The 25,123-nt window shown below is 37.5% G+C and overlaps 1 protein-coding gene across 2 annotated transcripts in view; it reads right to left on the bottom strand.

Moving 5' to 3' along the window:
- The window catches only part of TSPAN12 (tetraspanin 12), a 43,327-nt gene that overhangs the window by 4,554 nt on the left and 13,650 nt on the right, over window positions 1-25,123 (bottom strand). For both annotated transcript variants that reach the window (XM_042815614.1, XM_042815615.1), the window contains exons 3-7: window positions 24,205-24,287; window positions 23,460-23,595; window positions 8,254-8,328; window positions 3,840-3,947; window positions 582-725 (exon numbers count right to left, since the gene is read on the bottom strand). In XM_042815614.1, the coding sequence (XP_042671548.1) occupies window positions 582-725; window positions 3,840-3,947; window positions 8,254-8,328; window positions 23,460-23,595; window positions 24,205-24,287 (546 nt within the window). The remainder of the gene's footprint in view (window positions 1-581; window positions 726-3,839; window positions 3,948-8,253; window positions 8,329-23,459; window positions 23,596-24,204; window positions 24,288-25,123) is intronic.

Raw genomic sequence — 25,123 nt, 5'->3', positions numbered from 1 at the left:
ACGTAAGCTACACTGGTGGCACCCAAAGAATAAGTGAAGAGTGCTGGACTACCACCAAACTGCATGCTGATATGCCTGAGTCAGTCTGAACATTTGCATTCAGTTTCTCTTCTCTCTCATTACCCAGAAGTTGGCAGCAACTTCTTCAATTACAGTAAGACTAATTGTTTTATGAGAAAGTTAACCCATTAGGTCATATATTCTTGCAGTCTGGTAGGCACGTAGATCATCTTCCTCCAGGTTTTATCATTACCAATAGCTAGAGTTTATTCACTAAACTAAAGAACTGACGTTTCCATTCACTACATTAAGGATCTTGTAGCAGTGTTTTCTCTTAATAAAGACAGAGAAACTGCCAGGTTTTTTTCCCTCATCTTACTCTAGGATTTTTAAGAGAGTTTGTTGAGTTTTCCTATACAGAAAGGATTTAAAAAGTATTGAGAAATATCCCGTGTATTTTCTGACACAGAAGAATTGGTACAAAAAAAACATTCTGCTGCACTGCATAAGGTAAGTTTGAAAAACAAGAGCATCAGAAGAATGCATAAAGCTTTCTGAAAAATCCTCATTTTAAATCTTACCTCCTGATAAAGGTCACTGAGATCCTCATGATGTGCCTGCTTAGAGCATCCTGGGAACTCTCTGACACAACAGGAGTCAGGCGGCCAGTCCATCTCTGTCATTTCCAGCCAGTCTGTGAAGTACACCACCCCACAACATTTAAACTGTAAAGGAAGGATTAGCCAAGATCAGCAATAATGATGCTACTTCTTCATAAAAGTAATTCATCAAGCAAGCTAAATAAATTCCTACTGAAATCTTTTGAAATATTTAAATAGGACCAAAATACACACAAGAACTTCCTTATGTATTCCTCTTTTGTACTTTGACAGAAAAATGGTGTGAAAGAAATAATGAAGTTACCATTGTGCATCTTAGAAACAGCCAGTGATACTGTGGTCCTTTACAACCCTACCGTTCCCTATAAGGACATTTCACAGAAATTGTCCTACTGCGTTTTGCTATTTACATATGATAATTTCATGCCAAAGAATGACTGCAATGAACAATGACATCTGTGGCCAATGTACATTGTAAGAAGACATTACTAAGGTTTTTGTAGTAAGGACAATTCCTGCCAGGCTACAGCTATGGACATATTTGTTGAAAAACAGACGAGAAAAAACATACAGAAGATTTTATCTGAAAAAAGATATAAAAAGGGGGAGAAAGAAAAAAAAAGTACAGAAATCACAAATACTGAAAGGAAAAACGGAAGAGGGTATCACACTAAAATAAACACTGCAACAGAATCAAGCATAAAAGGGGACTCTGGCTGTAAAGCAGATGAGCCATAATTGGCTATAAAAAACCACCAGGACTAACAACCTGTCATCTTCTCTGAAAAGCACACCAGGAGATTTAAAGCCAAATGACTGGCCTACCACATTCCCAGCTGCATTCACATAAAAAATGGCTGAAGCAGCTGTATCAGATTGTTTTTTTGGCAACAGATAGGGAGTTGATACAACTGAGAAAACGGCTTGCTGGAGAAACAAAATGGTGCTGTCTGTCTGAATGTCCTCCTCACCTCTTCTTTATTTGCACTTTGTCACCTGGTAATAAGCCACACAATCAACATTTTCCCACCTCAAAGTCAGACTCCTGTATATTACTTCACTTCTCAGTCACAATCAAACAGATCAGTGCCCAGACACGATGCTTGCACACCAGTCCTCTTACAAATCTCACTTCTTCCCTTTTCTGACTTTTACCACAGCTTCAGTGTCTGTTTTATCAGTTCTTTAGTCAGTCAAAATCCTCCCTGAATTCCAACACAGGACTTGTTAAATGAAAGCTCAGGCTTTGTCTCCTCATTGCAACTGTAAAGAGGACCTCACTGAACACTCTCTTCTTATTCTTAAATCTCTTTTTTCCTCTGACAGTTCTTCCTTCCTGACTTGAAATAACCCTCTTCCTATCTTCCTTAGCATAGGTAAAACTGATATTAGACCAGTAAGGGAGGTGATGGTGGTGTTGGTGGGAAAACACAATTCCCATCTTTCTCAGATCGGAAAAAGATGCAGAAGAAAAAAGACAGAGACTATCAGAGCTGACTCTTTAGGAACTGAAAAAATTATAATGGTGACTAGAGAAGGACCTCATGCAGTGTGATCATTCAAGCATAAAAGATATATCACGCTCACACATTCAGTATCTGACTTATGAATAAATAAAACAAAAATTAGACTTCATCAGTTCATTAGGAGTGGTGGAGGAGCCTTTCCAGACCACTTCAAACTTTCTCAGAATCATTCCTCTTCTCACAGATGGAACAAAGGGAATTTAACTTCTAAAACCAGTTCTTCTCCCCCAGAAGAATTAAGGCACAGCTTCTTGGCAAAGAAGCAGAAGCTTTAATACTAACATTCACTTCAAAACCAGCTGTTATGATGACACTACAACAACCAGAAGCATAAAAAGCAGCTTTTTATTTAACAAACCTACACATTTAAAACAAGATGCAGTTCCCCACGTACATAAACACCCTACCTGCATATGAAGGATTATTCTTTGACACAGCACTTGAACAACCAGGGCAGGGGACGGGGGTAGGGATGTTAAACTCGTGAAGTCCTCATTTTTTCTTTCAGGTTTTAGTATAAATATAGACTAACCAAATGCAGCCAGGAAATGTTTAAATAAACAGGAAATCTGTGCTACAATGATAGATTTCAACAATTCACTAAGGCAGCACAATGACAGGCATTTAAAGAGCTCTCTTCCTGCATGTGAGTTGAATTTGGAGTTAATGGCTTTTACCTCAGGAAATTTCATGTTTTTGCAACATAATACTTTGTTCTTTAAAAATGGTCCTGAATTTTAGTAGGCTATCAGGCAAACCAGTGAATAAACAAGGCAGCTTTTTGGTGTGGTTTGTTTTAACCCACCATTGGTCAAACAAAATAAAAATTCTGATCCCTTTCTCTGACCTCAGCCAAAAAGACAGTGCTGGCAGCTTTTAACAAACTTTCTTCCCCACTCAATTGCAGGTAACCACATATCTTGGACATGGCTGCTCCATGAGAGGAAGCTAAAAGAGCATACAGGAAGGCTGTTTAATATTACAATAGCATACTTTACCTGAAGAATTTCAATTCTATATACACCATATTTTTAATGTTTGCAATAACCCTAAAAGGTGTTGGTGTACAAATATTACTGGCAAAAGAGAAGACAGTGCTAGCAATTTAACTGAATTTAGCAAAAATTCTTATTTTTTGCATGTGCAAACAGAATGTTAATATCTTTTCAGTATTATTTTTAATTAGACCTCACGATTATGTACAGTAACTAGGTAGGCATTCTGACTCCTTTGACTTGTACTTGACTTGTACTCTGATGATATTAAGAATTAAATGTGTGACTGAACAGAAATAAGCTATTTGGGTTGTCATGACAATCCACTATTCCAGTACTAACAGTAGTCTTTTTTTTTGTGTGTGTGTGGCAGGACTTTAAAACTTATTGAACTTAAACACAAGGAAATCTATAACCACTTACCTGCATTAGGTAAAGCTACAGCATGTCCTGTGAATAATACATATAATTTCTAAGAAAATGGGAAATCAAATTGTAAAAAATACATAATAGTGTCTTTAGGGCCTACAAAAGTTCAGAAGCTGGATATCAGGTGACGTAAAACACACTATCACTACACATTTTTATTCAACTTGCGTTCTTGTACTCACTTAAAAAAAAAAATCAAACCTTTTCCTTTAGCAGATAAATAATAATTACTAGGTGTGTATTCTGTCACAAATTAACTGTCTTCTTACCTCCCTCTGAAAGAAATTCCAAGCGTGTGTCAGCCACTGGTACCTAGGTAGGCCATAGTTGGTCATCCTGGCTTTCAGAGTGATCATATCAGACCACTGTACTGGAGCCTGAAGCAAATAAAGAACAGAGATTGGCACAACAGAAAACTGATGAATGGCTCAATTGCGCTCCTGGCTCCAAACACAGAACTTCCATCTATTCTGTGGTCTTTCAAGTGCAATGACCAAAATAACTTTGTAATTAAATAGAACATGTAAATAAATGCTTCAATTTATGTAACACTGAATCTTTACAAGCCTTTATTACAACAGCAGGAAACAGATATTTGTGTCTTTTGCTGTTAGTATAGTATATCATGGAGAAGAAGCTGTTGTGTTTCAGAGAGATTCAGAGAGATTGAGTGTACAAAGTCTGACTATACAATTTCCAGATGTTTTCTGGCATAAAATTTGAAGCAAGCTCCAACCCAGTCATCAGGGACAGAATTCATCTGCCCCAATTTAGTTACCTCTACTATCATCTTAGTAGGAAGAAACAGGCAGTTGTCCAGCACAAGATAAATATTTTACTCTAGGCAGAAGTAGTATCCCTTGAAGTCTCAGATCTAACTCACTGTCTAAGGTGGCAAACTCAGATTTAAATGTCCATCTTCTAAATATATGCAATTAATTTAGATGAATTCTACCCGCCAGCGGCTTTCAGGCTTTGACTGAAGTCCACCACACAATGAGGGCCTGTGAAACTTTTCTTCTCACATGCCCTTGTAAATCTTTGCCTCTAAAAGAATTCTTAAAATGCTTTTTAAAATCTGACTACTTAGAAGTGAGGAGCTGGTGCTCTCTTCTCAGCTGGTGATCCCAAACAGGCAATTTGTCAGAAATAAAGCAAATAAGTGTTCTGTCATTGGATATGGAGTGCAGTTAAGACGCAAGGTAAGAAACAGGCTTCTATTCAAGCACCATAAATTTCAGTTTGAGAGACTAAAATACAGAGCTGAAGACTTTGTAGTGCTCTTCCAGGCACGCATACCACTCATGCTGAGCAGTACCTTGTTCCCATTAGCCATAGTAGTCACGGTGAAAGTAATCACAATTGCAATATAGGCTTTCATTTGGATGGCTGAGGAGCCAAGCTATTCTAGTGGCTATGACTGAGGTCTGCGGTTCAATTTGGAGCAAACAGTAACAGCACTCTGTTAATAATAATGCAATCTGAGGAGAAAAAAAAAAATCAGAACACTTCCCAAGAAGCCCAGACCTTGTTATACCAGATGCTCTACAGAAATACAGGAACACTCAGTGGCTGACAGACTCCATAAACCAAATAAGAGCATTTGAGAATTTTTAAATTATGCTACAGTTTTGAATACAAATATATTGAAAAGGGGAGAAGTGAGCAAATGACTGTGTGGTACTTAGCCACCTGCCAGGTCAAATCACAACAATAACCCAGAAATTCAACACAGTTCAATTTGCAGAATTTTTATTTCTTATGCTATAAAGCTTTGAACTCACAATTGTCCACATAAAAAAAAAATATATTAGCAATACATTACTAAAAATACTTACGAAAAGACTATCACAGAATATTTCCATTGCAAACATTTATACTGGTCACTATAATAATTTACTTTTGTACTCGATGAATTTCTTTTTACACTGCAATGGAAATCAGTACTCTGCTTTCTTTGGATAGTATTTGATATCACTGCAATTGAGTTAATATTTAGTAGGCTATTTTATTATCTTATTTGAGTTGAATACAGTCCAAGATTACGCATGTAACACAAGGCGTTCAACTTCTTTACGAAAACAATGAGAAACAGGGAAAAAAAAATCCAAAAGTGAGAGAAGAAAATTAAAAACAAAGCAATCTAAAACCCACTGCAGGAAGGCAATTTGAATTCTGGAACTAAGAAGAGACACTGGAAATCATGTGTTTGACTGCTACCACAACGTCAAAATGTCAAACTAGGGCCTTCAATGTATCTATTAAATAGTTTTCTGGCAACTCATGTGTGCAGTACTGCATAATAATTCAGAATCTTGAGATTCATTTGTTTGACTGTACACCATTTGTTTGATTCACCAACCACTACCTTCATGCAGCATGTAAATAAAGAAAAATTAGAGATATTGGCTTCAATTTAGCATCAGTTCTACAAAGCTCAGTTTGCTGTTCACATCTGCTTGTTCATTATTATTTTTCTAAATGAGTATCAAGGCTTGACCAATGCCCAAGTAAGCTGAGAACCCATACTGGCCTTCAATTTTGTGGGTGGGAAAATCAGTCATAAGGCATGCTTCATGCTGAGAGCTATCGTAAGTTGGAAGGAAAATTGTTTATGTAGGAGCTCTTAGAGCAGTCTTGACCACATGCCAAAGAAAGACCATTTTGGATAAGCAGATGTGACTGTTCCTCACTGACATTTTGACAACATCACACACCCACCTATACTAATGCTAACTGATTCTCTGAAATTCACAAGAGATTATTGAGACTTCATGCTACGCTGAAATCAACATGCCAGTAAGTCACTCCTCTGGGATACAAGGGACTCTTCTGATCTCCATGTAGTGCAGGAGTGTAAAAGAAAGCATGCTCCAGGGAAATGACATGAACAGGTATGAAAAAAATCACTGAGAAACTGCTGTGCTGTTCCAAGCCACCAAATTTCTTCTACATGTGAGCAGCAGGAAACCTGAGTCTGGCCCATCTCATTACACAAGAAGAACCAGTGTTACAAAAAACAAGAAGGAAAGATAATCAGATGGAAAGAGAAAACACAGCACAAGGTTTCAGAGGGTAAAGAGGAAAGGCATAAAAGGAAGGAAGAAGAGAAAAGGAAAAGCAATTTCTGAACTTTCTGTTCTGAATTTTTGGTTATATTTGCATGTTCAATGTTCACACTCTCTTTGGAGAGAAAGGAAGACCTGGAAAAGTATGGAATAACCGGGTTCACTGTGTCCACTACCAAAGGTGAAAACACTGAGCTCAGTACTGCTTTCTTGGGGAGAAGGGCTGAGGGAAAGGTTTTTCTGAAAGCAAATGAGCAGTGCCTTGACATATACAGTAAGTCTAACTGGGCTTTTATTAAAATGTTCTGGGTTGCGGTTTCAATAGCATAGCAGACAACTGAAAGCTTGGAGGCTACACTAAAACCCAAAACTTTAGGTTTTCTGAACAGTAAAGGCACATATTGGTGCACTGAAGGTTATTTCAGGCATCTTCTACTGACTAGCTTTCTTTAAAAAGATGCTAGTTATAACAATAATCTTTAACAAATGTCTGGAGAGGGCAGCTGTACTCGTAAGAGGAAGCATGCCTTCCATCTAGATTTCCAGTTTTAAAATACATCATTATGGGCTAACATTTAAAGTAAAGAGACTCAATCATTAAAAGTAAAAGCCTCAATCATTATTACATTAGAGCACCCTGTTAAGATCTGTATAGCAAGGGAATGAATTCATATTTAAAATGCTGCCACGTAACTTCAAACTTCAGATGTGTCAGAAATTCCTTAGTAGTGTATAAGTACCAAGAATGCTACCTCCCAACTTACTGCAATGTAATGCTACACACTGCTGAGAAGACCAGTCTGTTGGGCATATTTTGGGCAGCTCGGAGAAAAATACTCATTATTCTACTCATCCAAATGTACAAAATGAATACAAGAAAAAAAGGTACAAAAACACCCAGCATAATAACATTTTGTTTCAGTTTTTGCTCAACACCTACCCATTTTCTTGCATGATGGTTACAAGTCTTCAGTTTGAAAACTAGAGACAGGTACAGCTACAAAAACTAGACAGATTAAAGCCTCTTCATGAGTTTACGGAAGTGTGTTTTATAGCTAAGACATGTTTAGCTTAAAACTGGCATTTATAGCTTGTGGAGGCAGTGCAAAAATTTCAGAAGGTAGCAAGTCCTTTCTTGAACACATTGTCTGCTTGCAGTATAGTACACTGCGTTACAGCTCTTTAAAACATGAAGAAGTTTTTGAAACCAAAGGCCTACAAATTCTCACATCCCCTTCTCAAAATACTTATCTTTAAAACTGAAGTTCATATCTAATTCTTAACATTTCCACTGGCTTCAATGACAACTCATCTAAGCAAGAGTTAATTAAAAGATACAGTTCTTAAGTAAATCAGGGGCTTTGGGATTTGGTTCTCAAATACATAGTGCACATCACAAAACCAGGAAGAACCTTCTAGATAGATGTGCATTTGCAGAAGGATTCACTGTTTAAGAAAAAAACAAAACAAAACAAAACCAATCACATGGAAATAGAAACTTAGGTGGTCAGTAGAATGAAGAAAGATAAATATTACAGTAATTAGAAAACAGCTAGCTAATGGAAATCTTTTGTTTTCTTCCACTGAAAAAATGCAGCCTCCTTTTCTGACTCACCGTTATTTCCTGCTCATATGTCCAAACACCACAGGCCAGTTCAACACAGAATATTACAAGCAAGCTTCCAAAGTACTGCAGAAAACAGAATGGCCTCAGTTACTTTAGAAATTCAGGTTAACTTTGAAAAAAAGACCTAAATATTAAAAACAAAAACAAACTCAAAACATCACTAATATTTCACATGATTGCAGAGATGAAATCTGAAAAATATTTTTTGTGATCAAAATACATATTAAAGATTCATGACACAAACTTTCTAAACATTTAAATAATGCAATTTTTCTTACTGACTTAAACATGAAGCGTATGCAATATTACCATGGGAAAACAAACTCATTTCCTTGTTGTTTGAAAACACTATCATGGCACACTATGCTGAAACAGTCACAAAGAGGATAATCTTATTTCCTTACATATATGTAAAAAACTTCTTTTTTTTCAGTTTTACCTATTTAAGCAATGTTCCTATGCAAGTAGCCAAAAAGGAAGGAAATAAAATAAAAACGCAAAGATTGACAAGACAGAAAAAAACGGTTCTTGAAACTATACTCCTAATAAAGTAACTTAACAAATTAACTTGAGATCAGGCATAAAAGTGCGAGAAGTTATTAACATGGATTGACATTTTTTTTGTCTCTTCCAAGATCTAACCCCTGAACTGTTCAAAAATAGAAAACATTTCTATAAATGAAGAAGCTGTACAGGTCTTGTTAAAAACAGTTAAGAAAAGTGGAATAAGATTGACTTTTTATACAGCATTAAGAAAGCCCTTCTGAACTGAAGGGTGAAGTAGCATGGAAACAAAGACCTTTCCTAAGAGTAACTTGTCACACATCTTTCATTTAAAGGTCCCATTCAATTTCATCTCCAAGCTTTCTTCCATGCCACTGGACGGAGTTCCCACTTGTACTCAGTGCACAGGTATTCATTAGTCTTGGTTTTACTTAAAATTTAAACAATAAAAAAAGCACCTATGATTTTAAATTTATCTGATGAGACTGAATATTAATAGTTTCTAATTTACACTTTTACTAGGTCTCTCTCTCTCTCTCTCTCTCTCCCCGCTATTATTTTGCTCAGAGTAGAGACAGAAGTGTAGAGACTTCAAACAGAGGGCTCTAGAAGTTTCAGTGTCCCATGTTAGCTCCCTCATCATCATTTTTGAGAGGTATGGAATAAGTACATGTACACCATGAAGCACCATCAAAATATAAAGCAGAATATAATGCAATTTCTTTAGTAGAGTACGCGTCATTTCATCATGGAATGTATTTAGGAAGGCATAAAAAAAAACAAACCGCAAATATTTACTGAGCTTAAGTATTGTGGTGTTATTTTTTTTTTTCCCTATTAAAAGGTCGATATGCTGTATTACTTAAAATGGAGAACATAAATCCACAAGTGTTAGGATCTAACAGTCATCCACTAGGATCTTTTTCTTTCACCCAATTTGGAGCTATGTAATTCTGGAATAGTGTCTTAACTTTACTTCTACTTGCCAGTGAAATCTAACTACCTGAATTAAGTTGGTAGAAGCAAATAAATCATTTATGCAAAAATATTCATGCGAATTTTCAAAACAATCTTACATTTAAATCCTCCACCTGCAAAGGAGATGGTGTTGAAAGAAGAAATCCTGTTTTACCATGCTCTGCCACGTTACTCTGCATTTTCATAGCTGTTAGAATTGAATAACACAATCATGCATATTTACAAATCAACACTACAAGCACAAGTAGAGCTCCAGTGTATGCCTTCATCAACTATTACGTCCATCCTCTAAAGATTCAGAAGACAAAAAAGTTTGAGCCACATCATATAATAATGCTTTCTTAAAAAAATTATATGTACATATATTTGAGCTTTTAGTCAATCATGGAATCAAAGAATCACTCAGGTTGGAAAAAGATGATCAAATCCAACTGCAACCACAACCTAACCATACTACCCTAACTCTAACAACCCTCCACTAAATCATGTCCCTCAGCACCACATCCGAACGGTTTTTAAACACATTCAGGGATGGTGACTCAACCATCTCCCTGCGGAGCCTATTCCAGTGCTTAACAACCCTTCCTGTAAAGAAGTGTTTCCTGATATCCAACCTAAACTTACCCTGGCACAATTTGAGGCCATGTCCCCTCGCCCTGTCACCTGTCACCAGTGAGAACAACCCCACTCTCGCTGCAAGCACATTTCAGGTACTGGAAGAGAGCAATAAGGTCTCCCCTCAGTCTCCTTTTCCCCAGACTAAACAGCCCCAGTTCCTCCAGTCTCTCCTCATAGGCCATATTCTCCAAGCCCTTCACAAGCCTTGCTGCCCTTCTTTGGACCTGCTCCAGCACCTCAATGTCCTTTCTGTACTGAGGTGCCCAAAACTGAACGCAGCACTCAAGGTGAGGCCTCACCAATGCCGAGTGCTGGGACAGAATGACTTCCCTAGTCCTGCTCACAGCACCATTCCTGATACAAGCCAGGATGCCATCGGCCTTGGCCACATGGGCACACAGCTGGCTCATATTCAGCTGACTGTCCATCAGTACACTAAGGTCCCTTTCTATCAGGCAGCTTCCCAGCCACTTCTCCCCAAGCCTGTAGGACTGCTTGTTGTGACCAAAATGCAGGATCCAACACTTGGCCCTACTTAAACTCATACAGTTAACCTTGGCCCATTCATCCAGTCTATTCAGGTCCCTTCGTAGTGCCCTCCTCCCCTCAGGCAGATCAACACTGCCTTCCAGCTTGGTGTCGTCTGCAAACTTACTGGGCACTCAGTCCATCCACTGCCACTCTAATTATTGCAATTTATGCAAATACATTATTTTTTGTTTGTTTTTAAATGGAAAATCACTTTACAAAGTATTCTCTTTCAGAGAAGGAAACAATGCCACCTGCATTAGCTCTCAGTTCATATGAAAAAGTGTTTAAGAGCATTATGGGCAATATCACAGTTTTGAGAGGGAAAGCAACTGAACATTGAGGTGAAAAGTGAATTTGTGTTCTCATTTGTCAAAGAAAATTTCGGTAGTTTTATACTCTGAATTACGTGTCCGGGACTGCCAACAATCCCGAAATGTTATATAAAATTCACTGATCATAATGAAAATGACAGACCAGGGTGTAAGTGTGGAATACTCTGGAAAATTTTTAATTTTCAGTTCCTTGTAACATTTCATTCAGTCACAAACCTTAATATGTGATATTTCCTCATTTTTGTCAACATGTAGTTAAAAGAATTTCTAGTAGCAGTTAGAGATAGAAGAGCCAAAACACATGATTTTATCCAGTTATTGAACATAATCTGGGATAGGACGCTGTTTGTCCCAGTTCACTCATAAAACATATCTGGGTCTGCCAGGAATTGAGACTCGTGACTCCAGCAACATTTGGACACATCACAGCACTGTAGAATGAAGCCTTCTGCTTTGAGAAAGCCCATCTTGTGTCGGTAAAGAAAAAGACAACAGAAGATATAAAGATTTCATATGTATGAAAGCATACTCTAGGAAATTAGCAACTGCAAGCACACCAAGTTCTACATGAGCTTCAGTTTCACTCTGCTGTTGAAGGGGAATATTATAACTCTCTAAATGTAATGGTTTGCAGAGTAATTCTTACAGAAGTTGTGTGGTATAAAAAAAAGAAGCCTCTGGAGCCATTATAGAAAGATATTACTCCAAATTTCCATCTTCCAAATACATAAATTATTGGCATCACTTCTTATTCCTCATCCCCAGTTGAATTCCCACAGGAGTCTGACTGTTAAATGCCTCTTCCTCCATTTACAGACTCCTACTCCGCCAGATGCACGGACTTGGTTTCAAACCAAGGTTTAATATTTCTTCCTTGTTTCTATGGGCTAAGCAGCTACACTTTGTAAAGACGACTAACCCACTGAAGAATGCTATTATGCTCTACACTCAAAACTGTATCCCACAACCCTGATACTCCTACACCCTACCTTCCTCATAGCACTCTCAACCACTGCCAACGTATTTTTTGTATTTCCTTTTTTTTTTTTTTCTCATCTAGAAGATGGCAAGAAAGGAAGGCAAGGGCCTTCAGAAAACACAGTATTCTGAAACAATTCATAAAAACTTAGCTCCTCCTCTCACTCTAGTTCCAATTTAAAATGCCCATCTCCAAAGTATTTCCAAGAACACTGAACTTTTTCAGGAATTACTGAAGTATTACCACATGGCATTTTGTTCTGTCACAGCTGGGTTTGGTAGGTTTTTTCTTTTGCCAATTACCTACATAATGCCTCAGCAACATTCAACTACTATGACCTGTAAAACTGATGGTCTATTATCCCAAGTACAGAGAGAATCAAGGACCTGAAAAAGTCCCCTTTCACACCATTAGATCCATCTTGTACCTGTCCATGATAATGATCATGTTGTTTGCAGTCTGGAAGTGTAATGCAGAAGCAGAAGTCTAGGCAACTCACGAAAACAGAGACAGGGTTATGTGACCACCTAAACCTCATCAGAAGTAGAAAGGCATAAGAGTGACTTAATTCACTTCTTTCCTTTCTCAGACTTCTTGGGTTGCACATCACAAGATGCCCCTTTTACAGGAACCAGGACCCTACTTCACCTTTTCTTAAAGCCTCCTGGCTAGCCACTGCTTTTCCAGAAAACCTGCAGAGGCATCACAGACTACTAAATTCTTCCCTTAAGAATGAATATATCCCATCACACAACATACTTCAAGTATTGGCTTCTTCTGAAGTCCTTTTCCAGACAGCGAGAAAGAAAGAGAGCATTCTGTATATGAAAGCAAATGGAAACTGCAGACAGACATTAATGACTGGAGTCAGAAATTGCAATACGGTAAAGAAAAATGAGAGCACAGGGGATATTCCAGTTACTGGCAAATCTGGTCTAGGATACTATAAAGTTTTTCAATTTTTGAGGAAATGTAGCTTTATTTGAAGAATCAGTGTACTCATTAATGAATCATCACTCGTGCTTTTTTTATTTCATTTAATAAACATCTGTTTTAAAGATTTGCCCCTCTTGTCCCAAATGCTTTTCTTTTTTCCCAGAAGACAGAACACTTTTTTTTTTTTTTTTCCAGACTCGAGAAAAACCACATCCCTCATGTCAGAGCAAACAAAAACTAACTGATCATCAAGTCCATCCTCAGTCTTGCTTACTGGGGTTCATACCATCTTTTTGGGCAATGTGGTCCAAATGGCAAGGGAGGCAAGGGAAGATCTGACGGAGAAAGGCAGGGGCTGAGGGAGATTTCAAGGGTAAGCATCTGCAGAATAAAATTGCATGGGAATCTCTGAAAGACTAGAGATAATGTATGTGAAAAAGATGCCAAAAGAATTTAGAAGGGTTACGCACAGCATTTCCCAATGGCTAACAAACAGCCTGAGAGGATCAGCAGTACTCTTTTGAGACACAAGACATCCAAACATCTGTCTGCACCCTAAGAAACATCAAAATGGCCACCATCATAGACCTTGATTACCAGTGAAAATCAGACATTTTCCATAAAAAAAAAAAAAAAAAAAAACTAAAAAAGCTAAAAAAAAACTAAGTCCTTCATTCCTTCCTAAGTTGCAAACTATAGTTCCCTCTACTTGGTAATTGGGGAAAAACGGATTTGATGGATGGACCACTTTCTGGCTAAGGAATTGGCTGGATGGTTGCACTCAGAAAGCTCCAGTCAACAGCTCGATGTCCAAGTGGAGACCAGTGACAAGTGGCGCTCCTCTGGAATCTGTGCTGGGCCTGGTGCTATTTAACATCTTTGTGACACAGACAGTGGGATTGAGTGCACCCTCAGCAAGTTTGCAGATGACACCAAGCTGAGTGGTGCAGTTGACACAGTAGAGAGAAGGGATGCTATCCAGAGTGACCTGGACATGCTGGAGAGGTGGGCCCAGGCCAACTTCATGAAGTTCAATATGCCAAGTGCAAGGTCCTGTATCTGGGTTGGGCACTCTCACAGATACATGTTGGGCAGAGAATGGCTTGAGAGCAGCTCTGGGAGAAGGATCTGACAGTGCTGACTGATGAAAGATTCAACATGAGCTGGCAGTATGCACTCACAGACTAGAAGGCCAACCGCATCCTGTGCTGCATCAAGAGAAGTGCGACCAGCTGGTCAACAGAGGTGATTCTGGTCCTCTACTCTGCTCTCATGAGACCCCACCTGGAGTACTGTGTCCAGTTCTGGAGTCCCCAACACAGGAAGAATGTGGAGTTGTTGGAGTAAATCCAGAAGAGGGCCACAAAAATTATTAGAGGGCTGGAGCACCTCTCCTATGAGGACAGGCTGAGAGAGCTGGAGCTCTTCAGCCTGGAGAAGAGAAGGCTGCGAGGAGACCTTATAAGCGCCTTCCAGTACCTGAAGAGGCCTACAGGAAAGCTGGGGAGGGACTTTTAGTAAAGGCATGTAGTGACAGAACAAGGAGAAATGGCTGTAAACTGGAAGAGGGTAGATTTAGATGAGATATTAGGAAGAAATTATTTACTGTGAGGGTGATGAGACACTTGAACGGGTTGCTCAGTGAGGTTGGTTGTGAATGCCACCTCCCTGAAAGCATTCAAGGCTGGATGGAACTCTGAGTAACCTAGAGGGAGGTGTCCCTGCACAGGAGGGGGATTGGAACTAGATGATCTTAAAAGTCCCTTCCAACCAATATGATTCTATGATTCTATGATACCTTTGTCATAGTCTAAGAACTAACGAGTCTATTTTAATGATCAATCATAGAATGGCTTAGATTGGAAGGGACCTTAAAGACCATGCAGTTCCAAAGCCCCTGCTGTGAGCAGGGTTGTCAACCACTAGATCAGGCTGCCCAGAGCCCTAGCTATACTTTTTAAAAAGGGAGCAAACAATGACTAAATAGAGTCAGACAAGCTGCACAGAAACCTGAAATTCTCTGTCTATCCACACCTTCAGTGAAAAATTCACCCACTCTCCCTCTTCCTCAGCTCTCTCAGCCCTGCCCTGGGGGAATTAACAATTCATTTGTTATTCTAATTTAAAATACTGACTCAACAATGCTGAAATTTATAAGGGATGCAATCACAAGTCAACAAGGAAATGGACTGAAGCCATCAACTTACATTAACTACCGAATGCCATACAGTCCTTCAAAATACATTCCACAGCTAATTGATCAAATGTTTTAAATTTCGGTATCCCAGATCATCCAATTTAAACAACCTGTACAAAGTATCTTAAAGCCTGTGACCTTTGCAAAGGTTTTATACAAATATCCATCGCTTTTTTCCAAAATCTTTATAACAAATTTTCTGAATCAAGCAATTGGCTTTTATATGTACGGAAATGAACTTTTTTTTTCTTTTTAAAGTATGTATTCAAATTCTCTCTTCAGGTTTGTGTGCTTTTTTAAAAATTGGACAATATTACTCATGAATACTAAGGATATTGTTCACAGTCTACATTCTTCTGTGAGATATTAATGAACTGTTATACATTATTTACTTTAACATCATCTTTGCTAATGTAAAGAAACGAATATTGCCTTGACAATGAGCAAATGTGCACTTCAGACAAATATTAGAATTTATTTGCCTTAGGTTCAATCACATCAAGTCAACTCCAAGGAATAAGGTCATGGCAAATACTTAACAGGACATAATAATTTCTTCATGGCTTAAAATATTCTCATCCCTCTTCCTCTCCCTGTAATTCATAGGATGTATATTAAGAAATAAAGTTTCCTGTTCTACATGGATTTTTTTTTTTTTTAACAGCAGCCCCCTTCATCACTTTTTCCCCTTTTTATTTCCTTTTTCCTTGTAAAATGAAATCATAGAACCATAAAGGTTGGAAAAGACTACTAAGATCATCTAGTCCAACCATCAACCCACCAACAGCATGCCCACTAAACCACCTTCCTCAGTGCCACTTTTCTTGGAAAGGGTAAATGACTCTACAAAGTGTGGTCCATCACCTCCCTGGGCAGCTTGTTCCATTACCTCATCACTTTTCCTGAAAATAAGTTATTCCTAACATCCAACCTGAATCTCCCCTGGAGCAACTTGAATCCATTACATCTTGTCCTGTCACTGTTACCTGAGAAAAGACATCCACCCCCACTTCACTACACCTCCTTTCAAGCAGTTACAGAGAGCAATGAGGTCTCCCCTGAGTCTCCTTAAGACTAAACAATCCCAGCTCCCTCAGCTGCTCCCCATAAGACTTGTGCTCCAGATCCCTCACCAGCTTCACTGTCCTTCTCTGGACATGCTCCAGGACATCAATGTCCTCCTTATAGTGAGAGGCTACTATTACAGTAAGTCTGACTCAGTAGGCCCAGAAAAACTTCTAACATTCACCATTCAGCAACAAGCTGTTTCTCATGTACAAAATCCATGCCACATGCAGCACAGAGCCTCTCTGGTGAATTAGTCAAAAGCTCAAGATTAGGCAGGAAAAAAGATGCATTTACACAACAGGACTTCCACTCCACATTCACTTTGTGACAAAAGCATGCAGCTGAACCATAATGTCATGCATGCTGCACTGTGAGGTTGGGCTGCAGTTCAGAAAAGACACAGAGGTTTAGCTAAACCTTGTGGATCTGTTTACTCATCTATCAACTCCTCTCTGGGACTCACTCGTTCCCCATTTCCTTCAGTGGAGGGAAAAAAAAAAAAAAAAAAAAAAAAAAGCTGGGCAAATAAGCAATCAGAACAGAGGATCTGGAAAAGACAGAGGGGAAAAAAAGCCCCAGAGCAACAAGACCACTTTATCTCAGTAGTTCCTCATCTTCTCAGTGAGAATATACCTCTGACTCTCATACTGTCAGGTTTCTTGCCTCAGCACCCCCAACCCACTGTACCTACTGTCATATTAGTCTTAGGCCTTACAACGTGCATACTTCCATTATTCCAACTCAACTATTACTATCTTCCTTCTTCCCTTCATCAGAGAATACCACTCAGAGCCCATTTCAGCTCTGGTGATATGTCAGTTTTTAATACTGCCTTGGAAACAAATGATTTCCAAGAACTTGGAAGAAGAAAACAGTGCTAACAGCATAATGAAAATGGGAACATGGAAGAAAAAAAAGATTTGCCCAAAAACTTTTAAATCATGATGCCAGTCTCAGCGACAGCTAGTAAAATCACAGAGAGCAGGCAAAATATTCATGCTCGTCAGGCTACTCTACAAGTATAGCATGCAGAGCAAAATGTGACAGAGACATACAGGCAGCATGCCTCATGCTGAAAATACAGTGGAACCATAAAATGACTACTTTCAATAGATATTTGTTTACCTTTTAGCTTAGCACTATACTTATTTTTCCAAAAGGATGAGGAAGTGAGTCCTTGCTATTGCAGAAGTACATGAAAAAGTCCACTTTAACTGACAGTATCATAATCATGCTGTCAAATTTTCCTGTCATAAATCCAAGACATTTTCCTGAATAGCCTTGAGTTTCTGGACAGTTCTTTTCAAGAACTTCAAGGTGCTGAGTAAATGCACTGAACTGCGCTGTGCTGTGCTTGGAGCTGTGAAGAACGAACCCTCTCCAGCAAAACTGAGCTTCATTCTACCAGTGCAGCCAATACCTTTTTCAAAATCTAACAATTTATTTGAACCTTTAAACCCTGGTCTGAACAGGGAAGAAGCTTACCCTCTATCCAATTTCAAAAGATGTTTCTACACTGTTAGACATTTCCCGAAACAACTCAGCTTGAGAGTGAAAATCAGAAATCCATAACATAAAAAATAGTCCTATTTTTACTTTCTTCACAAAGTTGCTCATATCAAACTTACTGGCCCATAATAAAAGCTGGTAAACTTAAAACTGACTTAAAACTGTCTTTCAAAAAGGCAGGCTAACCTGTCTTCTGAATCTGCTTTCTACCAAGTCTCACTACCTTTATAAAAAATTTGTTTATAAAGCACAAAAGGCAACAATGCCAAGTTTTAGTCTCTGCTCTAATTCTAAACTGCATGGGATTACGGTAAATATGTTTGTCTTATTTCCTCCCTTTCAGTGCCTAGTAGTTTAATAATGATGAAATAGTTCTGGTTAGCATGTAATTCCAGTGCCAAAAGGTTGCACAAAACGCTGGAGTAGCTGTGCTAACACCTCACATGGGTCAGAACAAATATGCTGCAGAATTACAGAAATACATGCTGACACAAAAAAAGAAAAAGAGACAAATTTAATTACTACTAGATTCTTCCACTAATCCATGCTCATCGTAGTCAGATGCCTTCAAAACAGTTGATGCGCAGCTACATTTAAAAGGGAATAGGGATCCCTTCTAGAAACACATTGGCAGTTAGAATTGATATTTTACAATGTACTGGACATCCAAATTTAATCATGTCTATCACCTGTGCATCCACATGTTTAAATGAGTACAGAATAATCTGTAACAAGTGGTGATACAGTCAGTGGTTCCCAATCATTTTTCATATGCATTTACTAAAACCACTTTCAAAAACACTGTGCATAGCCAGCTGAGAATTACTGACAAGAAACAAGCATAATCCTGTCACACTTGTTTAATGATTACACCCTACATTTGCATGTTCAACTGAAAAGTGAATATACTGTAATTTTTTCCTCTTCACAACATATTGACGTACTTTTAAAGAAAAGGTCAGTTCAGTTTTATAATATTTACCTGGTTGTGTTTCAGCTCCATTAACAGACAATTCTGCCTGCCAAGTTCCAATTTGCAACCAGATTCTGCTATAACAGATTTAACAAACTGATCACATACCAACAGGGTCTATGAATGCTTACCTCTGAACAACATTTATTTAACTGACAATTTTATGATAAAAATCAGTAAAAAGATTTGACTTATTGACCAAATATTTCTAATAGCTTTTCTTTTTGTGAAAGCGTATTCAGACAAATTTGAGTTCTGTACTGTTTGAATGCTGTAATTACAGAAAACCCATAGTTACAAATGCCAGAATTTGCAATACAAACTCCAGCCAGGAAAATATTTTCCAGTGGGATTTTCATGAAGAGCTTTCAGCCAAGCAACAGAGTTTACTCTTGTTGTCTTAATGCAACTAAAATCTCATCAAGTTCACACACTCCAAAGGTTACTATTCTATTCAGGGTAGTGATTGAGGAGATTGTGGCTTATTTTTTACTTACAGAAGTGGGCTATGATGACGGCCTAAACTGAAGCATCTGGATTCCTGAATTTCATCCCCAAACTTCCAACCACAAGCAACCCAGCTTTCCTCAACTCCTCCCTGCATTATGTTACTGCATAATTTGCTGACACTCCCCACACTAAAGAGCCTGCCACTCAATCAGCAACAAAACAACTATTTAATAGATGAGAATGTATTTGGTGCTACTGTATTCCACAGCTATAACAAAAAAATAAGCCACTCTCCCAGGTCAAGTTGAGCAAAAGGACATTCAATGAATCCACTTCAATGCTACAATTATGGGGGCTCAAGTTAACACGCTGGAAATAACAGAAGTCTAACTAAGAAGTGTTTCTGGTTTTGTAAAGCATCCCTATTGGTGAACTAGGACATTCTTGAGGGAAGTTTATAATAAATCTTAACTGAAATGAATAAGGCTCCAGTTCTAAATAGAAGTTTTTCCCAAAAGATTATTTTCACGGTTATTATTAAGAAAAGCCTGCTTTGGCTCAATACTCCATAATTTTTTTTTAAGCATATGGATGGAATCCCTAAAATTATTTAACTTGGTGTAGTTTTTTGCTGCGCTAGATGCATTGAATTTGCCTGTTAAATAGCTATCTCCTTTAGAAGAAAGTTACTGTTAGCTTAAAACTAACCTGAATGATGAAATGTTACTTTAGAAAAGACATCATTTCTAAAGGCAATTTTCTACATAAAAAAAATTCATGTTATACTGTTGTATATTGGTAGGCATCAACCATATCCATTTAGTAAACAGACCACTTACAAAACAAAATCCAAATATACTGAAAAGCATCTCACACAATACAACACATAACAACCCCCAAACCACCTCTCACTAAGCTTACAAAGTCTGCAACTTTAGTGACTTCATTTAGATCCTAAGTATGAAATATGTAAGCTGCAAACTATAGTTCTGAATCAAAATGACCAGCTGTACTTCACCCTATGTCTATTTTCTTTCTTTAAATATTCATACAGTAAAGTTTTGCTGTTGTTTGGGTTGTTTTGTTATTTGTTTGTTTGTTTGTTTTTTAATATTTGTCAGTGGGTGCTCCATTGAACTTTTAAGCACAGGAAGCTGCAGATTTTGGGGTATGAAGTACTAGGATGGAAATTTATCATATGAACAATAACCAAACACACCCATCTTTGATGATTCATCCTATTACTTAAATTGTTAACACTGCAAAATGGGGCAAGACAACCACAGTAATTTAGTGCAAATCTTCCACACCTGAAACATTAACTTCTTTGTGACGATAAGGGTCATTTGCAAGACATAAAAATTACATTACAGACACTGCACAGCCATGGGTTATTTATACCAACAGTCTTCAGGATTATGTATTCCTAAAGCAATTAAAATTCCACGATTAGAGATTAAAATTGCTTAGTTCTACAAACAATCCAGAGCGTAAACCTCAAAAGACTGAATTATTACATTTCCTTACTATTAATCTGAGTAAACATTAACTCAACCACTATTTATACCCCAAGTGACGTTGGAAAGGTTTAAACATTTTATTTCAAGGCAAAAGTAAAATGAATTCAATTGAATTTCAAAAGTAAATGAATATAATTGTGTATTCAGTTGTATTAAAAATGTCTACTAGCCAACCTTAGGCTTCATTGTATTTTCCAAAAATCCAGTTCAATTAACATTAGCACTAGCAATTAGTACACTGCTAGGAACATCAGTATTTGGATCCAAGTATCTTTGTGCATGTCATTATGGTGGCTCATGGACTTCAAAAAGGTTAAAGGCATGACCGAAAAGGTTGTTAATGTTTTACATGAAGATTCTTTTGTTTGAGTTCATCCGGTTTTAAAAGCTCAGTTTGTTGATCCATCATTTTTCTGATTAGTCTGAAGAACAAAATATTATCTTATGTCTGAATACATCTGCAGTAGAACAGGACTATACTAACTGAATAATTAATCAAAGACAATGATATCATTAAGATATCATTTACTTTTGCTTATCAGTTTGGTTAGCACAAGCAAATTCTATCACTCCTAAGAATGAAATATTGCAAGTTAAACTATAGAAATGTCTTGGTTTGATTTAGTATAATTTAACTGCCTACACACAATTCAAATAACTTATTTCCAGACGTCCGTAAAACCTATGCATGATTTGGTCTCTTTTATTGGGAGCTAAATAAAATGGGGCAAACAACAGTTTTAACTTCTTTCTCTTAGTGTTTCTTTATAATTAATTATGATTTTTTGAAGGCTTGTAGCAAACAACCACTCTTATTGGATAATATACAAAACTGGTATTTATTATGCAGTTGCTTTTGTCTTTTACTTCATTTTATGTTAAAAGCTATCACTATACACAAAACTCGTAATAAAAGTAATAAAAGACCTTACAAAAAATCTAAGAGCTTAATCCAGTTTACTATCTTTTAGTACTTTCACCTTGTAAAACAGAAGTACGTGTAAGGCCCTTCTAAAATGTAGATGTTGCTAGATAAATAATTATGATGCACAAAATTACATGAACCTGCTATTTTTATGCAAAAGCTCATAACTAAGTCACAGAACTTGATGTCACTGATTTGCATGGTGAATATCCATAAATGCATGACTTATATTACTATAAAGTTTTCAGATTTAAATTATACTTTTCCTTGTTACATAACTTTGAAACCATTATCATATTATGTCCTTAATATACAAAAGGAAGAACAGTATTTGCCATCTAGCAGTTAAGGGACATTTGTGCTGCAGACCTCCAGCTGGAAAACTCAAATAGAATTTATTCCAACTTTCTCTCAAAAAAGTAATTTTAGTACAGATCCTTATTAGAGTTTCCTGATCGTTTATACTATTTTCAATTAGATAAAAGCAAAGGTTACGTAAATCTCAGACAACTTCACACTTCCTTTTTGGTCATTTTGGGAAATGTTTGTGAGGTTTGGGTATCATGCACTTCAGCCTTAAGACATTAGAAAATTTAAACAACACATGATTTGGGAGAACCCAACACAGAAAAAAAAAAATCAGCACAAGCCCAACCCTACGTCAGCAAGACTCCTGGATATTCACAAGAATTGAATGAATTTACTAGTTCACTTCATCCCACACTGCAAAAACAATAGTCAAACCTAATACACTTCTTTCACATCCTTTGCTCAGGGCTACACTCTACTTGCATTTCCACTAATCCTTATGTTAAAAGGCAAAGACAAGATCTGCAGAGAGCAAACAGCTAGATTTCATAGAAGGCCACAGGCACGTGGAGACGTTGATCTCAGTGTTGCCAAGGGCCTAAATGTTTTAAAAATCTAAATATTTAAAATAAGTTCAAGGGCTGTTCTTTATTTTTTTAAATAAACAGAAAAACACAACCATCACCCTCAAAGTCACTGAATTTCGAAAGAACTAAAAGGTATTTGATTCCCATTACAGTCAAAGCCTCACTCCAACAAGATTTTACATAACGCCTTGTACAGGAGAGGCTATTGTTAATTGGCTGCTCTTGTCTGAGTCTCCAAACAAAAGAAAAAAACTGATTACTTGTAATTTAGTTTTGAATTTGCTCTCACAAGCAAATGCAAGTGCAAAACTTCACATTCAAGTAAAAGAACGCAGAGGTTCTGAATGCACTCAGACTCAATTTTCATCAGGTACGAATACTATTCTTTTGCTTTATTCCTACAGTCAATTGTGAATGTAAAGTATAGTTTATCTAGCCACTGAATACTCAAGAGTGAGAAGGGTAGCATAAGGGCTTATTTCCAAGCACTCAAACTCATTTTTCTGTAATTAGTACTTAAGAGTGAGTTATTTTTCCCTTCAGCAGCTCCTTACTAAACGAAGTAGAATTTTAAAAATGAAACATTGCTTGTCTTTCAGCCATAGCATAATTCCATCTAAGCAATAAATTCTTTCCTACTGTGTGCTTAGCAATTACAATTCCTCACTGATAGCATAACTCAACATGCTAATAAAAAATAATCAGTATTTATCTAGTACCAGAGGAACAAAACTTTTCTTACATTGTTGAAGCAGAAGTTAGAGTTTATGAAACATACCCAGACAAGGAGCAACAGATTTCTTTTCACTGTTCCACAGTAGCCCAACATTCCAACTAAGATAAGGAAACAGCAGACTGCAATCATGACTGGATGGACCACAGGAAAGTAAGTTAAAATGACAGCCTCCTCCACCCTGAAACCAATCATAATGAAAATGGTATAATTACACAAAACCTATACAGTAGAAAAATGTAAGATAGCCACTAAAATGAAAAGCACAGACTGAAAGATGTGTAATTCCCAGTACCTTAGAAGTTTAACAGAGACCTCTTCTACATGGTTTTGAATTCAAATGCTGTATTCAAGTACCAGAAGGTAATTGTGTAATCTGAAATTTCTTTGGGACAAAGGCAGCGTACCTGTCTGGCACTTGCAGAGGGTGCAGCACAGAGGTCCTGTTCCTCAAACAGGGCACGTAAACACTGCAGTAATAAAACTAACAGCATTCTTAAATCTCTGGACAGAATAAAGTATTTGAAACAAAAATGGTCACACGTTGGCAAATGGCCAAAATCGATCCCTGTCAAAAGAAAGGCACAGGAACAAACGAGATGAAATTCTGATCTCCCCTATCTCTAATTACAATCGATGCCAGAAAAGTTTACAGAAATACACCTTTCAACAAGACAATAATTACTTTAACCAAAAGTTCCTAGAAATCCTAATTAGGAAATTCTCTGTACAGAACAAACGACATATGCTACAATCATTCACAGATTAATACATTTAAGGAAAGCTTTACCTTGTTTCTGCAGTTAAAGTGAGAACATTATTCAGGTAGTCTCTGATCCAAGCAGAAACACCTAATACACTGATGGACATCAACTAGAAAGAAAAGATTAGAAAAGGAAGGTTATTTATCACGTAATTTAACAAGCTGCAATATCATTTTTAATTAAGTAAGGGATTAATCATCAATAACATTTCTCATACAATCATTTACCTATCATGGCAAAGTGCTGAACATCACAATGTCCCCAATATTGTACTTCTACATGCTTGGAGTTGGTTTGTTGCCCACTCTGTCTCTACTGACAATGATCTTCTCTACCAGTATGGATAATTAATGCCTAGAATACCTTCTCTTAAACCCTGTGAAGTAATGCCAGCGCTGGCTCAAGTCCTACCACTGCACAAGGTACAACACAAACAAAAAGGGAGGATTTATGCTGCTAAAATCAGTGATTATTTCAGGGCTCAGAGATGACATCCATCTGTTTGTACAACACCACGAAGATGCCTTCATGTAAAGCCAGTAAAGAATCATTTGAAGCAACATTCAGGATATAAGAGTACTGATAAGGAGAAGAGACAAATCCCGTGATTAAATTTAGAAGAATCCAGTTCTCTTGTTCAGGTAAAGCCATAGTATGATCACTATGTTTAGTCTCCTGAGCTGTAAAATGACAATACAGTTCACTGCTTTCGGCTTATATTATAAAACCTGGGTCAGTTAAAAGTTCAGTGCCTGACTGTCACGTTCTTCAGAGCCATAAAGCCACAACACATCATCAGTACTGCTCCTAAAGGGAAGACTGAATCTGCCCAGAACAGCCACTACCTTGACAGCACTGGGTTTCTGTCAGACGATGCCATCCTGTACCCAGCACATTCCTGAATCTACATAAAGGCTCCTGCCTCTTATTTTTGTTCAGCAACCA

This window comes from Centrocercus urophasianus, unplaced genomic scaffold, assembly GCF_019232065.1.
Source record: "Centrocercus urophasianus isolate 14NV4802_14NV808 unplaced genomic scaffold, USGS_Curo_1.0 seq_15, whole genome shotgun sequence".
NCBI classification, from domain to species: Eukaryota; Metazoa; Chordata; class Aves; order Galliformes; family Phasianidae; genus Centrocercus; species Centrocercus urophasianus.
This window is presented reverse-complemented; position numbering and strand designations above follow the sequence as displayed.